The following is a 17978-nucleotide window of genomic DNA, read 5'->3' on the forward strand; positions in this document are numbered from 1 at the left end:
ATGTGTCCATTGATGATAGTGGGGTGTTGAAATCTTCTACTATTATTGTGTGAGATGCAATGTGTGTTTTGAGCTTTAGTAAGGTTTCTTTTACGTATGTAGGTACCCTTGTATTTGGGGCATAGGTATTTAGGATTGAGAGTTCATCTTGGTGATTTTTCCTTTGATGAATATGAAGTGTCCTTCCTTATCTTTTTTGATGACTTTTAGTTGGAAATTGATTTTATTTGATATTAGAATGGCTACTCCAGCTTGCTTCTTCTGACCATTTGCTTGGAAAGTTGTTTTCCAGCCTTTCATTCTGGGGTAGTGTCTGTATTTGTCTCTGAGGTGTATTTCCTATAGGCAGCCGAATGCAGGGTCCTTGTTGTGTATCCAGTTTGTTAATTTATATCTTTTTATTGGGGAGTTGAGGCCATTGATGTTGAGAGATATTAAGGAATAGTGATTATTGCTTCCTGTTATATTCATTTTTGGATATGAGGTTATGTTTGTGTGCTTTTCTTCTCTTTGTTTTGTTTCCAAGATGATTAGTTTCTTGCTTCTTCTAGGGTATAGCTTGCCTCCTTATGTTGGGCTTTACCATTTATTATCCTTTGTAGTGCTGTATTTGTAGAAAGATATTGTGTAAATTTGGTTTTGTCATGGAATACCTTGGTTTCTCCATCTATGTTAGTTGTGAGTTTTGCAGGATCCAGTAACCTGGACTGTCATTCATGTTCTCCTAGGGTTTGTATGACATCTGTCCAGGATCTTCTGGCTTTCATAGTCTCTGGCGAAAAGTCTTGGTGTGATTCTGATAGGTCTGCCTTTATATGTTACTTGACCTTTTTCCCTTACTGCTTTTAATATTCTTTCTTTATTTTGTGCGTTTGGTGTTTTGACTATTATGTGACGGGAGGTGTTTCTTTTCTGGTCCAATCTATTTGGAGTTCTGTAGGCTTCTGGTATGCTTATGGGTATCTCTTTCTTTTGGTTAGGGAAGTTTTCTTCTATGATTTTGTTGAAGATATTTACTGTTCCTTTGAGCTGGGAGTCTTCACTCTCTTCTATATCTATTATCCTTAGGTTTGATCTTCTCATTGAGTCCTGGATTTCCTGTATGTTTTGGACCAGTAGCTTTTTCCGCTGTACATTATCTTTGACAGTTGAGTCGACGATTTCTATGGAATCTTCTGCTCCTGAGATTCTCTCTTCCATCTCTTGTATTCTGTTGGTGAAGCTCGTATCTAGGGCTCCTTGTCTCTTCTTTTGTTTTTCTATATCCAGGGTTGTTTCCATGTGTTCTTTCTTGATTGCTTCTATTCCCATTTATAATTCCTTCAACTGTTTGATTGTGTTTTCCTGGAATTCTTTCAGGGATTTTTGTGACACCTCTCTGTGGGCTTCTTCTTGTTTGTTTATGTTTTCCTGGAATTCTTTCAGGGATTTTTGTGACACCTCTCTGTGGGCTTCTACTTGTTTATTAATGTTTTCCTGTGTTTCTCTAAGGGAGTCTTCACGTCTTTCTTGAAGTTCTCCAGCATCATGATCAAATATGATTTTGAAACTAGATCTTGCTTTTCTGGTGTGTTTGGATATTCTGTGTTTGCTTTGGTGGGAGAATTGGGCTCCGATGATGCCATGTAGTCTTGGTTTCTGTTGCTTGGATTCCTGTGTTTGCCTCTCGCCATCAGATTATCTCTAGTGTTACTTTGTTCTTCTATTTCTGACAGTGGCTAGACTGTCCTATAAGCCTGTGTGTCAGGGGTGCTGTAGACCTGTTTTCCTGTTTTCTTTCAGCCAGTTATGGGAACAGAGTTTTCTGCTTTCGGGCGTGTAGTTTTTCCTATCTACAAGTCTTCAGCTATTCCTGTGGTCCTGTGTCTTTAGTTCACCTGGCAGGTCACTTGGAGCAGAAAAGTTGGTCTTACCTGTGGTCCTGAGGCTCAAGTTTGCTCATGGGGTGCTGCTACGAGCTCTCAGCGGGGGTAGCAACCAGGAAGATCTGTGCTGCCCTTTTCGGGAGCTTCCGTGCACCAGGGTTCCAGATGGTGTTTGGTGTTTTCCTCTGGAATCAGTAATGTGTGCAGAGTGCAGTCTCTTCTGGTTTCCCAGGTTTGTCTGCCTCTCTGAAGGTTTAGCTCTCCCTCCCTCGGGATTTGGGTGCAGAGAACTGTTTATCTGGTCGGTCCCTTCAGGTTCTGGTAGTGTCTCAGAAGCAAGGGACCCGCTGCTGCTGTGCCCTTATCCAAGGGAACCCAGAGGCCATATACACTTTCCTCTTAGGCCAGGGTTGGGGGCAGGGGTGGGCAGTGTTGGTGGTCTCTTCCGCTCTGCGGTCTCAGGAGTGCCCATCTGTCCAGATGGTGAGTGCTCTCTCCCACAGTGTTTGGGAGCATAGGGCTGCTGAGGGCAAGGATCCGCAGGTTTGGTCTCTATCCATTCTTCTGTTGGAAGACTTCTGGTTTGTTTCCAGCTTCTGGCTATCACAAATAAGGGCACAAAGAATATGTGCCCCTGTGCCATGGTGGGTCATCTTTTGGTATGTGCCCAAGAGTGGTATAACTGAATCTTCAGGGAGATGTATTTCCAGTTTTCTGAGGAACCTCCATATTGATGTCTAAAGTTGTACTACCAGTTAGACTCTAAGATCAAGAACTGATAAATGAGACCTCATGAAACTCAAAAGTTTCTCTATGGCAAAGGACATAATCAATAGGACAAATCAACAACCTAGATTGGGAAAAAAGATCTTCACAAACCCCACAACCTATAGAAGGCTAAGATTCAAAATATATAAAGAACTCAAAAAACTAACCACCAGGAAAACAAACAACCCAATAAAAAGTAAGCTATAGGACTAAAGAAAATTTACAAGAGAGGAATCTCAAATGGCTGAGAAGCAGTTAAAGAAATGTCCAAAGTCCTTAGTGATCAGGTAAATTAAAGTCAAAATGACTCTGAGATTCCACTTTGTACCAATCAGAATAGCTAAAGTCAAAAACTCAGGTGACAACACATGCTGGCCAGGATGTTCAAAAAGGGGTACACTCCTACGTTGCTGGTGGGATTGCAAACTGATATAAACTTCTCTTATCATACTCCCTTTTGGTGTGTGCATGTATGTAAGTTTTTTCTATAGCCTTGTTAGATTTCATGTGTACAGCAGTAGACTGCCACAATAAATCATAAAATTGTGTCACTAGAGCCTGAGAATTCTCTTGTTTCGTCAACTGGATCTTCAGCTCAGGTTCACTTTGCAGTAAAGATGATCTTGAACTTCTGATCCTTTGTCTTCTGGCTTCTCAGTGATGTGATTACAGACTTATTCTTATTGATGTGATTAGTGACATAAGAGAATTTTACAATGCTAGGAATCGAGTCCTGAGCAAGCACTGTACAAACTGAGGTTCTTCACAGCCCCTCTAAAGAAGTATTTCCCATAACAGTATACATTTTAGCAGTCTGTTTTAGTTACCTACATTCATTTTTCTCCTTCCTGTCTCCATCCAATACAAAACCACTGCTTCTTCTAAATATCTAAGCACCATGTTTGTTGCATGCACATATACAAATGCAAACACATAGCCATCTACTTTAAATTAGATTTAAAATCTTAAAGATTAGGGATTAAGATTCACATATCCCTTTTCAATTCTAAGGGTATTGTTTAAAATTGCTGAATCAATAAATACCTGTCAGATTGTGATGTTTGGTCAATTTAAAACCACAGATCTTGTTCAAGGATTTTGAACCTAACTCGATCAGGAATCAGGATGCGTTTCATCACCCTTCATCGGAAGGAGGAGTGTTACAGAGGAGCCCTGGATGTTACTGAAAGGGCGCAGCATTCTTCCTTTAATCTCTGAGGTCTGTTTAGATTTTCTTAACATAGACTATATACTCATTTTTGCTCTAGTCACAAGAATTAACAAATACCTTGTGTTTTGTGACATCTAGCTTTGTACACTGCTGTTAGGGATTTTTCTCTTATTTTCCTGAAGGTGAAATCTAAGTTGTTGAAATCTTCTTTCACTGAAATTCTCGTCTGCTGGACTGCACATTCTGTGGAGGTAACTGTCATTTTCTGAGATGATGTCAATAAATATCAGTTCACTATAGGCATGGCACTTATGACCTCCCAAACAAGGAGTGCACTCGAGTCTACTTCAATGAACCATTGGAAGTATTGGGTTACTTACAACTACTGTGACTGAGAGGCCACTTAATAGCAACACGGATGACTCATTAGCAGTAAAGCCCTGAAAATTAAAATTTCATCTCTCAGGCAGCTCACCTGATTTCAGAGTCTTATCTCACTTAACAATTATAGTTGATATAATATCTAGGAGGGACATGATGAATATTGAGGCTGTCCAGAATTTCATGAGACATGTAAATTTTGTTTAATTCTTTGTCTTCTAAGACTTCCTAATACATCCAAGAAGGATTATCTATTTTAGTGTTTTTCTATTCAACAAGCCATCTCCTTGCAGTCAAAACTGCTGAACAATTTCAAATGGAGGAAGAAATCTTCCTGCAAGTCACTTAAAATGTTTGAATCTCCTGTAAACCACATAAAATCCATTATGCATTGAACATGTACAAAGTATGTTACTTCCAATGTATAAAACCAGAGTTGAATATAATCAAGAATTACTATACAGGAAGAAAGTATATAGCTGGTGAATGTATATCACATGCAATGATTGTCCAAATGAAAGTCAGAACCCAGGATATCTGTGATCCATGCCCAACAAATACAAGTGTAATGAGGTCTATTAGTGACAAAACAACTTCTTTTTTTTTTTTTTTATTAACTTGAGTATTTCTTATATACATTTCGAGTGTTATTCCCTTTCCCGGTTTCCGGGCAAACATCCCCCTCCCCCCTCCCCTTCCTTATGGGTGTTCCCCTCCCAACCCTCCCACCATTGCCGCCCTCCCCCCATAGACTAGTTCACTGGGGGTTCAGTCTTAGCAGGACCCAGGGCTTCCCCTTCCACTGGTGCTCTTACTAGGATATTCATTGCTACCTATGGGGTCAGAGTCCAGGGTCAGTCCATGTATAGTCTTTAGGTAGTGGCTTAGTCCCTGGAAGCTCTGGTTGCTTGGCATTGTTGTACTTTTGGGGTCTCGAGCCCCTTCAAGCTCTTCCAGTTCTTTCTCTGATTCCTTCAATAGGGGACCTATTCTCAGTTCAGTGGTTTGCTGCTGGCATTCGCCTCTGTATTTGCTGTATTCTGGCTGTGTCTCTCAGGAGCGATCTACATCCGGCTCCTGTCGGTCTGCACTTCTTTGCTTCATCCATCTAGTCCAATTGGGTGGCTGTATATGTATGGGCCAAATGTGGGACAGGCTCTGAATGGGTGTTCCTTCAGTCTCTGTTTTAATCTTTGCCTCTCCCTTCCCTGCCAAGGGTATTCTTTTTCCTCATTTAAAGAAGGAGTGAAGCATTCACATTTTGATCATCCGTCTTGAGTTTCGTTTGTTCTAGGGATCTAGGGTAATTCAAGCATTTGGACAAAACAACTTCTTAAAACATAAAAATAAAGTAAAAACTGCAAACCAAATGTAGTTGTTCTGTAAATTAAGGTTTGGCAGCCCAGCCAAGGAGCCAAGGACTAGGTGGTTAAAGTCTCCCTTAGCCTCCGAGCATTACTATTTCCTCAGTGAAGGGAATTAAGCAAATGGATTTTGTTTCCCTTCTACACGTCTTTGACTTTGATCTTATCTCACAGGAGAAAAATGAAAAGCATGAATCACTTCTGAAAAGACCTGGAAGCTGTACTAAGCTGAGATTATTGGCCATTTACTGATGCAGTCAAGTCATTTTATTTAATTATGGTTTAGGTAGGATCTCTGTGTTTCCGATGTGATATGTTTGTAGTGATAAACCTTTGAGTTGATAGGTTCTTTAAGCTGTGCTTTCAGAAATTCTGTCAACAGGAAATTCTGGAGCTGCTGGCCAAGGGTCAAACTACGCAAACGTGATCCATATCTCAACAATTAAGGGAAGAAGTTAAGTTCCCCTGTGGGATCAGTTCAGAAATAGTCATAGAGGTCTTACTATCCCCAACAAGAAGAACGTTTATGGCTCTCTTTCTTATGAAACACATTATAAGCAATAATCTTTAACATTATTGCTTGAAATTTTAAGTCTTCTCTTTCACTTGAATATATTAGATGGTCATATCGTATACCTCTACCATGACAATTTTGTTTACATAATGAATTTGGTTCTTTTACATGAATAAAATGTCAGCTTTCCAAGTCTAGGGATGAATTAAACAGCTTAGAGCTCTTGACTGTCTATTTTTCCATTGAACACACAAGCAGTCTACAGAACACACACATACAGGCTATGCACCATACATGACACAACACACACACACACGCACACACACACACACACACACACACACACACACACCATTGTTATTGGACAATTCTAGTCACTGACACTCCATGGAGGTATTTGGAAGTTGCTTTTCATTTTTAGTCATTTGTATATGAAAACAGGACTGCAAAGAATCAGGGAATCAGATTTTATGAGGTGGATAGCCTCATATGTTAGGTGAGAACACTGAGGACCCCATAACGGTAGTGTCACCATGTCTGCAAACTCCATATAAACTGACTGAAGTTTTGTGATTTTGACTTAATGTGTTTTAAACAGCTTCAGAACTAGGATTGTAAGTCAATTGGTAAAATACTTACAACATGCAGAAAGTCCTCACTGGTGGAAACAAGTGTACCTTACTAAGTGTAGCTTCAACAGGGAAAATTAGAAAGATCTTTGGCTATTAGTGCCATGGATAAATGGACATATAGACAAACATCTGCATGGAAAGACTCTGGAGAGGAAACAAGAGTTTATATAGCTAAGAAATAGGAGCCCTCCCTGATTTTCTGAGACTGGAAGATGTTTCACAACACAAGTCTGTTTGCAACGAGAATCTCCAGTTCCAAATTAGAATCATGCAGTGAGGTCACCAAATCTCTCTTTTGATATTATCTTACTTTTGCCAGGGAGAGACAATGGCACCTGGAAATCAGTTAGCTGGGTAACCAGAGACAATATCTCTGTAGGAAGCTTGGAGATATCTGTGTAAAGGAGAGGCTCCTACAGATATTGTAAGCTAAGCAGAAGCTAGAGGGTAGCATCTCATTCTGACATTCTCCTTAACTGCTTGATCTTCAGTTTTTATACTGATTATGATCATTCCAGCATGTAACAAACTATTCTAGAATATTTCTGTACCTTCTGCTCCTTCAATTCTTACTGCTGCCTTTCATTTACCATAGATTTGAGTGACTAAGGAGCTTGGAATAAAATTAAGTTGACAAAATTTTATTAATCTTTTTATCATGATATCCGTATTTTAAATATTTCTTACTGTTACTTTACTTTCTCCTCCGCTTTTCTATCCCCTTACTTTCTCTTCTTTCTGTCCCTTTCCTTTCTTCTCAGTTCTTCTTTTCTTTGACATGGTTTTTCTCTTAGCTAAGGCTGGTTAAATTCATGACCATTTTCCTGCCTTGGCCTCTTGAGAGCTGGGATTATAGCCATAAACATAATCCTCAGATCTGAAACAATTCCTAAGAGGTCTTCTATAAATGCAGGGTGTCACTACCTGAGTCAGGCCTGCCTGTGTTCACCAGTTGATAGTATTTTATTTAAACACATACTTAAAAAGACAAAAAGAAACAGAATAGGATTACTAAATCATGTTTGTCTAGACATTGGTAGTATATTAATTGTCATTATCAGAAAGAAAATAAGAGACAGTTCTGTGTCTCTTAAACACCCTCCACTGTGAGAAGTATCCTTACTTCCTTTTCTAGAGAAGAGACAGCATCTTCTATTAATATTAGTCATGTGCCTGCAACAAAATATCTCACAATTATAACTAAATTGTTTGTTATAGCAATATTGCTTTTATGATACCGTCTCTGTGTTGTGCCCACTGTGATTGTATTTGTGTGTTTGTGTGTGTGTGTGTGTGTGTGTGTGTGTGTGAATGTTTGTATGTATGGCTGTGTATGTATGCCTGTGTCCAAGGGACAAATATCTAGGATCTCATGAATGGTATTCAAGTACTTTAGTGTTTGTTTGCATATGTGTAACTTGTCTGCAGAAGCAAAAAATAGGCATGGGACACAATGGAGCTGGCTACAGAGAATTATAAGCTGCAAGATGTAGATGCTAGTAACTCACCTTCAGCCACCCAAAATAGCAATAAGTGCACCATTTTTATAGCCATATCCTACGGAATTTTCGTCTTTTTAAAATCATGCTGGGTATTTGGTAAATTTCCCACTTAGTTTTCTTCTGGAGCTGTGTTAGTCCTTGAACTGGAACTGTGATAAATGAGTGACAGTCACCTTTAGTATCCTGTCATATTATGAATGCACAATAGCACAAGAATCATGTTTGTCTTTCATCAAATGGTGCCCCAGCCTCAGGTGTATTTGCTCAGCCCAAATTCTGTTTCATGTGAATGTGAGAGCTCTGAAAAGAGGAGAAGGGGAACTGCTATATATTGCAGGTATAGGCATATATGAGCATAATGTCATTACTTTTAGACACATGATGTTATATGTGTTATATTTGTTATATGACTTATATATGTTATAGTCATAGAAGTGCCTCTGAGTGAAATATATGCATGTTTTTGTATGAGTATGTGTGTGCCTGTCAAAGAACAGCTTCATGTGCCATTCTTTACAGTCCACCTACTCTTCTTCTTCTTCTTCTTCTTCTTCTTCTTCTTCTTCTTCTTCTTCTTCTTCTTCTTCTTCTTCTTCTTCTTCTTCTTCTTCTCCTCCTCCTCCTCCTCCTCCTCCTCCTCCTCCTCCTCCTCCTCCTCCTCCTCCTCCTTCTTCTTCTTCTTCTTCTTCTTCTTCTTCTTCTTCTTCTACTACTACTACTAGTACTACTACTACTAGTAATTGTTGCAATTATTATAACCATGATTATTAATAGCAGTAGTGATTCTTTTTTATCTTTATTAACTTGAGTATTTCTTATTTATATTTCAATTGTTATTCCACTTCCCAGTTTCCATGCCAATATCCTCCTAACCTCTCTCCCTCCCCTTTTATCTGGGCTTCCCCTTCCATCCTCCCCCCATTACATCCTCTCCCCAATGATCGCATTCACTAAGTGTTCAGTCTTGGCAGAATCAAGGGCTTCCCCTTCCACTGGTGCTCTTACTAGGCTATTCATTGCTACCTATGAGGGTGGAGCCCAGAGTCAGTCCATGTATACTCTTTGGGTAGTGGCTTAGTCCCTGGAAGCTCTGGTTGCTTGGCATTGTTTTTCATATGGGGTGTTGAGCCCCTTCAAGCTCTTCCAGTCCTTTATCTGATTCCTTCAACGGGGGTCCCGTTCTCAGTTCAGTGGTTTGCTGCTGGCATTCGCCTCTGTATTTGCTGTATCTGGGTGTGTCTCTCAGGAGCGATCTACATCCGGTTCCTGTTTGCCTGCACTTCTTTGCTTCATCCATCTTGTCTAATTGGGTGGCTGTATATGTATGGGCCACATGTGGGGCAGACTCTGAATGGGTGTTCCTTTTGCCTCTGTTCTAAATTTTGCCTCCATATTCCTTGCCAAGGGAATTCTTGTTCCCCTTTTAAAGAAGGAGTGAGCATTCGCATTTTGGTCATCCTTCTTGAGTTTCATGTTTTCTGTGCATCTAAGGTAATTCAAGCATTTGGGCTAATAGCCACTTATCAATGAGTGCATACCATGTGTATTTTTCTGTGATTGGGTTAGCTCACTCAGGATGATATTTTCCAGTTCCATCCATTAGCCTATGAATTTCTTAAAGTCATTGTTCTTGATAGCTGAGCAATATTCCATTGTGTAGATGTACCACATTTTCTGTATCCATTCCTCTGTTGAAGGGCATCTGGGTTCTTTCCAGTTTCTGGCTATTATAAATAAGGCTGCAGTGAATATAGTGGAGCATGTGTCTTTGTTATATGTTAGGGCATCTTTTGGGTACATGCCCAAGAGAGGTATAGCTGTGTCCTCAGGTAGTTCAATGTCCTATTTTCTGAGGAACCTCCAGAATGATTTCCAGAATGGTTGTACCAGTACCAGTTGTGATTCTTAAATTATAAAATAATACAAATAATTGCTATTTTTTTCTTTCTTATTATTATATTGAGAAAGACTTTCTCAATAGCTTGAAATTTGTAACTATTCAAACTATCTAATACTTATACCAATAAAGCCATATGAGGCATAAACTGAGGTAAAAACTTGCTAGTTCAGGGAGGTGACTTTATTTTCTGAACTACATACAAAAATAGTTATTTCCAGCCTAAATCTACAACTAAACTTCCATCTCTTTAGAAATCTCTTTCTATTTTTGTCATTGGACCAACCTAGTCTGTCTTTCTCTTGAGCTCCTTCAAACCAAAGTGGGTTGTTTAGCTTTATTTAATAGAATATTGCTTTACCTGTTTCCTGGCAGTTTCTTCTCTAATGTTCCGATAAACCCAAAGAGGAAATCCATACATCTTACCCAGGGAGATTCTTCTATAAAGACTCTTCTAAGATACAATGAATGTGGGAGAGAGACGAGAGAGTGATCTAGGGTCCAATTTCTATCAAAGTAGTCTCCTACACCTATGGCAGGTTGAACCATGTCACCATCATGAGGGATGTGGGCACCAAGTCTACTTAGTATGGGTTGAACCATTTCATTTTTACACTGGTATCTCAATGCTACTAAGCGCACTATGTCTCCAGTCATAAAACAAAGACTATAAGACCTCTCTAAGCAACTTCTCTTAACATAAGCAAGAACGTGACATTCTTTAGTATTCTTATCTCTGGAGGCTTTTTATAGGCACACCCAAACTGCATTACTTCAGGACATATACCTAACTGCTTCTGACCAATGCAATATCTATTTGAACAGCCATATTTTGCTAACAGTTGGATTTAAGTACAATAATTATATATCGTGTAACAAAAACTCATGAAACTTACAAAGTTTGCTTGTTACTGAGCTCAGTGAACTACCTGTCTCTTCCTTGACAGATTGCAGCTGTGCACCACTATGTTCTGCATGTTATTGTGGGTGCTGGGGTTTGAATTCAGATGTTCATGCTTAAGAGGCTAGTGCTGTCGGTACTAAGTGAACCATCTTACCAGACCCAAGGCCTCTCTGTTTACTTATGTCTGTTTTACTCATTGAATAGATTGTCTATAAAACCATTTTGAATCACGGCTGAAAGGGCCTTCAAGTGTGTAAAAACTGAGGCTGCAACTTACCCTCCCTTCTAACTCCTCCTTCACTGATGGAAAAGTGTTTGTTGTTCAAAGGGCTTCTGTGTACTATATGAAGAGCCACAGGTCATAGAAACCTGTTCATTCTAAGGTTTATTTTAAGGATTTAAATAGTCATGAGCTGAAATAATACCTAATTTTTTAAAGTTCAGGTGCATATTTGAGGATCGAGGCTCAGTCACTTGTGTTGAGTTGTTCTCTGTTTTACTTGAATATAGAATCTTTCACTGACCCTAGTGTTCACTTACCCTACTAGCCTAGCTGGCTAATTTGTTTGGGGATTCCCTTGCTTTCACTTCCTGTGCTCTGAGTTTACAAATTACCTCTTATGCCCAAGATATACATGAAAACTGGGAGCTAAATTCAGGTCTTGCACAACAAGCACTTTACATTTTGAGTCATTATCCTAGAATTGCTTTCTTTTATTTAAATAAAATTTTATCTTATACCTAAATATCTGTGAAAGGATATATTCTAGAGCATGGATAAGAAATTCAGTTAGTTACTGTTGGCAATAATGGGAAAATTATAAGGGATTGAAAATGTTCATTTAAAACTAGTTAACCGCATTCAATATGATCTAATTCCTACATTATTTTAGTCTTAACAAGTTTGTTTGTTTGTTTGCTTATTGTAGCTGGTTATTTACTATACAGATATACTAAAGGAAAATGCTGTATTCAAAAACAACAAGAACAAGAATCAAGTCATTTCCTGTCAAGGTTCAGTGTTGTTCAGGTGACACTGCTTAAAACTACTTTGAAATTTTTTACCTTTTAAAAACAGAGAAACCTCTGAAATGAGGAGCAGAGTAGACTGGGCATGATGAATGGTTCCAGAATTAGTATGTATTTTCTGGAAAAGTACATACAGCACCTTTTTGCCATTGTAAGGAGTTAGCAGAGAGGCATGAGTAGTGGTTAAGAGTTTTGAGTGTGTTGAGGAAGATAGAAAGAAAAACAAACATGCTTTCCTGGGGTTAAAATCTTAGCGGACTCAAATGCTTTCTTTCATGAGTAGTAACCTTTATTGAATTTATTTTAATCTATTATTGTATTTGACTAAGACATACACACAATATAATTTGATCAAAACAACACTTTGCCCCTGTACTCCATTTTTTTTCCTATGCCCCTACTACTTATCCCTTCAACCCTCATTTTTTCTTAGATTTTGTACTGTTGATGTCTTTGTGTATGTGTGTGTGTGTAAATATATATATATATATATATATATATATATATAAATCCATTGGGTTTATTTAGTAGCTTGTGTTCTCTGTATGAACATGGTTATAAGGCTATCTACTATGCATGTAATAGATTCTCAGTGGTCATCCCTTTAATTCTGTGTTCCCTTCCATGGAAGCCATTAGTTACTCCTTGGCTAGAGGTGGGATTCCATGTTCCCCAATCCCTGTTGTGCTGACATTTATCTGTCTTGAATTTCAGTTACACAAAAAGCCATAGAAGCTATGAGTTCACATGTGAATAATCCTGTCTGGCAAACACCATTTCACCACAATCATTATCTCTAGCACTTAAGCCTTTCTGTACCATCTTTTAAGATGATGCCAGAGTCATCGGTTGCAGGAATCTTATACAACTGTCCCATTTAGAGTTGAGCACTCCATATTCTCTATTTACTACATGTTGAACAGTTGTAAGACTCCATATTAATCTCCATGTGCTGTAAAAACAATCTTCTCTGATAAGGGTTCAAAAATACACTGATTTATGGGCATAAAGTAAGCAAAATAATATTATTCGGTTCTTCCCTATGACTTATGACCAAGTCAGCTATGCATTCTTGGGAAGTTAACAGTAAAACACAGAAGTTATATCCTGCAGATCAGCATTTAAAACCTGGCATTGGGTTTTGACACTGTAATAGAGACAGGCTTGTTTAAGTATTGTGGAACAGAACTTAAGTCTAATCAGAAAGAGTTCTGATATTCCCTTGACATACATGCCATTAATAAACCAGTGGGCATATATTGCCAAGACAGTCACAATTGTAGCTCACATGATTCACAACTAGTTCAGACTGATGACTACTTTTCTTTTCAATCTGGTAGTCTGAGTAGCACTTTCCAGCATTATGGATGCTAAAATGTAGGGGTGAAACTTCACGATCAATACAAACTTGAATCTTCTGATTCAAGTATATTGTGTCTTCACCAACAGTGTGTTGTGTTTTCCTAATTATTTAATCTCAAATTAGAGTTTCTACCTCACCCTTGATCATGCAGTTCCCAGACAAAACACATATAACTACTGAGCAGATGACTACCTTCTATGTTATTAGAATCTATTTCCCCATTAATAATCCCAAGATGATCTTTGCTGTGAACTAAATGAGCAGTGCTTAACTCCAATTGCCTAACTTTCATGGGTAGGTTTTCATGATCCATGTATGCTGTGGTGGCTTCCTTCACTCTCTCCCTTCTCCTTTGTGATCTACTCAAATCCAAACTCAGGAACTCAAGAACCCCACCTATATAGTGTCCTACCAGAGATGTCTGTAGGCATCTTTATTCACTGATCAGAGATAACTTGGATGGCAATGTTACCTAATTTTACTTGGGTATATCCTTGGGTATATGTAGACTCCCTCATACCTGAGGGCAATCAGCCCTTAGGGGGGCAATATTTAACATTAAAATATAAGCAAATGATCAAACCTCAGCAGCCTTACCTTCAAGATTTGGAAATCAACCAAAAATAGTGGCAATAGCTTGCAATTTTTTAGGTGAATATGAAATCCCACTGACAAAACTGACTAACAGTTGATATATAGGTAAACAATGCCTATTCCTGGGGCTTTTATTTGAATCTATATAGTGTGTGGAGAGACATTGTCTATAATTATAGGCTAAGTGCAGTCAAACTCTTTTGTATATGCATATTTATATATTCTAGGAAGCTTCATCAGTTACAGCCTTTGATGTGGCATTCTCAAAGTGTTGTTATGGTTCTCTATACTAATTCCCCTACCATAACATTCCATGCCACTGAACCATTCCTATTCCATATCCTCATGTCACTTCTCATACCACCAGCAATCTAACTTCATCTGTGAGTGTGTGTGTGTGTGTGTGTGTGTGTGTGTGTATGTGTGTGTGTGTGTGTGTTAATGTGAAACAACTTACTGAAATTAATTCTTAATATTCACCATGTGGTTCTCCAGATTTAAGTCAGGTGGCCAGCCTTGGGAGCAAGCCCTTTTCACTGGAATTATCTCCTCAGCCTAAGATTTTTCTATTGATCAGACAAACTATTTTCCTATTAGAAAGTAGTCTCAAGGAGCTGGATTTCCCTTAACTGCATTTGAATCCAGGGAATTACACTTTCTGAATTTCTTTCTTCAATTTTGTCAGAAGATGGATAATGTTACTTTCACAGGACATAGTGTAGGGAGTAAAAGCAGACTAAACACCATAAATTCCAGTGTCCAATTGGTAGATCACAATAAATACTAATTCTTATCCCTACTATGTATTGTTTAAGTCTTACAAGAGCATGAGAGCGTCCATCAAAATTATGGTGCAGATACCTAGCATCTTTCCCAGCACTTGTTTTAGCACAGTATAGACTTTGTTTACTGTATCAATCATAAGAAAAGACAAGACAAAGAGATAACTTCAAGTCTAATTACAGCTTTTATTCTTGAGAACATGGTCTTGTGATCATAGCGGTAAAACTCTGGAAAATTAAAAAAAATGATTTTCCATTTCCCCTACACATAAACAGCACATATACACATGTTAATCCTCTTATTACAGAAAGAATGGAGACAATAAGTGTATCACAGTACCTGTCTTGTTTGTTGAATACCCACCAATAGGCAGAACACATTGCAGAGTAGAAGACAATCATGGGCCTCTCTCCATTCATGCTTGAAATCTTATTGAGACAGTGGAAAATAAAGGAAGATTCTTAAACAAAAAATACTAGAGAATAGATAATGTTGAAATATAGTTCCCACACCTAACATGTTTTAAAATCAGTAACCTTCTTTCTTCCAGATCTAGTAGCAGTATAGTTAGTCTCCTATGGTGAGGGACTGTGCAATGGGAATGAGAAAGTAGTGTCCCTGACCTACTAAGCCTGGGTCTGAGTGACTATGCTGTGGTGGCTAGAATATAGAAAGCCCCTTACCTACCAAGCTGAGGTCTGAAGAAATGCTTTTTCACTTGGTGAGGGATAAAATACAGCATCACAGGAATAAGCATGCATGTATAAGGATGAGGTGAATCTATTACTCTATGCTCTAGTACTGTATATACTCTCCCCTCCTGTTCTGAACAAAGGAGTCAGCAACATCACTGAATGTCAACAAACACCTGTCTAACACATAAGATACTCCTCAATACCCCTCATTCCAAGTTCAAGAGGACTTGGAATGCCAGCAATGAATCAGTAAATGTTTATATGAATTTAGTTTTTCCTACTTGAGATGGATACAAAAAGCTTAACTCCTCTGATTATGAAAGAATGAATATTGATTATCTACAAAGTTCAAATATCATGAAAAGTCTAGAAACCAAGCAGCTGTTGCAAATTTCTTGTGAGACAGTAAGTTATTCATGAGATGTGCCAGGCTTCTTCATGTACTGTGATTGTGCATATATCATTCCCTTCTCTGTTCCCCATGTATGAGTTATTACAGAACTCTCTGCTTCCCACCTTCCAAGCATGACTACCCTGGCCTCAGATTAAGCATTGCTGTCTCTGCATTTCTGAACAACTGCTAGAACATTCCTTTCCCTGTGCCAGGATTATAACTTCTGTTCTTCTCTTGTAAAGTTTTCTGACATGCTTTGTATGAACATGTCTTTCCCTTTCACCCAGCATTCTTCTTGTTGGGAATAAAAGTAACATGAATAAATGGTGTCCATTGAAGGTTCAATAAATGTGTTCTTTAAGTTTTGCATCTACAGTGAGATATGAATCTCCTAGGAGGTTCAGAGTACAGATTTGGACAGAGAAAGAAGCAAAGATGTGGAAGAAAGAGGAATAGGAAAAGAAAGGAAGGAGGGAAGGAAGGACGGAAGGAAGAAAGGAAAAAAGGAAGAAAGGAAGGAAGGAGGGAAGGAAGGACAGAAGGAAGGAAAGAGAAAAGAGTGGGTGATATCATAATTGCTTCCTTTTCCCTTAATCAGGTGACCTGGGATACAGGATAGAAAATTGCTTTTGAGAGTACTAGGAATTTAAGTTCAGAGGCAGGATCCATGCATAATTGAACACAGTTTGCAGTGATCTTTGACATAGAAAATAGTGACTTTCTATATCATTATTATAAGTCTCTCTTTCATCATATTCCAGGAACAGGTGGTTGGTCCCCAGCATATTCCAATGCCCAACAGTGGCTCCAGATTGATCTTGGAAACAGAGTGGAGATTACAGCAGTGGCCACTCAGGGAAGATATGGGAGTTCTGACTGGGTGACAAGCTATCGTCTCATGTTCAGTGACACTGGACACAACTGGCAGGAGTACAAACAAGAAGACAACATCTGGGTAGGAAGTACTTTCTTCTTCCTCTGAATAAAGATTGGATGCTAATGATTGAGTGTTTCTGCTTTCATACTGTGGCCAGACTGTGTAGTCACATTCACTAACCTGTGCCCATATAGAAATGATGAGATAATATCTAGGCCCTGGTTCAAATATAGCTCTATGTCAAGGGAAATCAGAATATCAGCTGTAGAGAGGTTAACATATCTTTGAAAATCCAATGGTTTTTAGGTTACAATATGTTATGTCTGTATAAAATAGGAAAACATGGTGACAATCTGATTGTCTGTAGGACAATGGCTATTTACTTTCCTTTCCTTGTTGTTGTGTGTTAAAATTCTGTCAACAGAAGTAACATAAGTGAGAAAAGGCTCATTTTTGCTTCTGGTTCCTGATTAGCATCCACCACAGCAGGGAATTGACAGCTGTGAGAGCTTGAGGTGGCCAGGCACATGCATCCATAATCAGAAGGAGCAATTAATGTTATGCTAGTGCTCAGCTCACTTTTTGAACTATTATGCAATCCAGAATCCTAAGCAGGAAATGATGATTCCCACAGTTGCTATGCATGTCCACCTAAATTAGCACAATCAAGAGTTCCCTACAGAATTGCTCAAAGGCTCATCTCTCAGATGACTCTAGATTTTGTCAAATTCACAATTAACATTTACTATCATGTTGGGCAATTATATATATATATATATATATATATATATATATGTGTGTGTGTGTGTGTGTGTGTGTGTGTGTGTATGATATACATATGTGTGTTTACACATTATGTTCTTTTAGAAGAGAGTTGTGATGTTTTTATTTTAAACTAAAAGCAGCATTTGTTTACATATTGTTTTATTCAATGCTTGCCCAAGACTGCGAAGTGTGAGATTATGCCTTAGAAATATTTACTTTTGTCTGAGTCTGCTGAACAGCTACTATTCGAGATTCTAAAAACATTCAAATATAGAAAAAAGACAACATTTAGGCTTTTCCAGGCATTGTAACTATCACATTGAAAGTAATATACCTACTCTAAGTTTTAAAACAGAAATTTATTCCTTGCCACTGCTCCATATTTATGAACTTTGTGTAAGCAAAAATTGTCAAGAAACCATAAGAAAAAGAAAGCAGGGACAAGAGGCACAGGGTGATGCTACCTAGAGACACCTCTAG

The 17978-nt window shown here is 38.5% G+C and overlaps 1 protein-coding gene across 6 annotated transcripts in view; it reads left to right on the plus strand.

Annotated features, from left to right (window-relative positions):
- Window positions 1-17978, plus strand: part of Cntnap5b (contactin associated protein family member 5B) — a 903457-nt gene that overhangs the window by 214190 nt on the left and 671289 nt on the right. For all 6 annotated transcript variants that reach the window (XM_063272213.1, XM_063272212.1, XM_017598777.3 and 3 more), the window contains exon 3: window positions 16618-16811. In XM_063272213.1, the coding sequence (XP_063128283.1) occupies window positions 16618-16811 (194 nt within the window). The remainder of the gene's footprint in view (window positions 1-16617; window positions 16812-17978) is intronic.

The sequence above is a fragment of the Rattus norvegicus genome, chromosome 13 (genome assembly GCF_036323735.1).
Source record: "Rattus norvegicus strain BN/NHsdMcwi chromosome 13, GRCr8, whole genome shotgun sequence".
NCBI classification, from domain to species: Eukaryota; Metazoa; Chordata; class Mammalia; order Rodentia; family Muridae; genus Rattus; species Rattus norvegicus.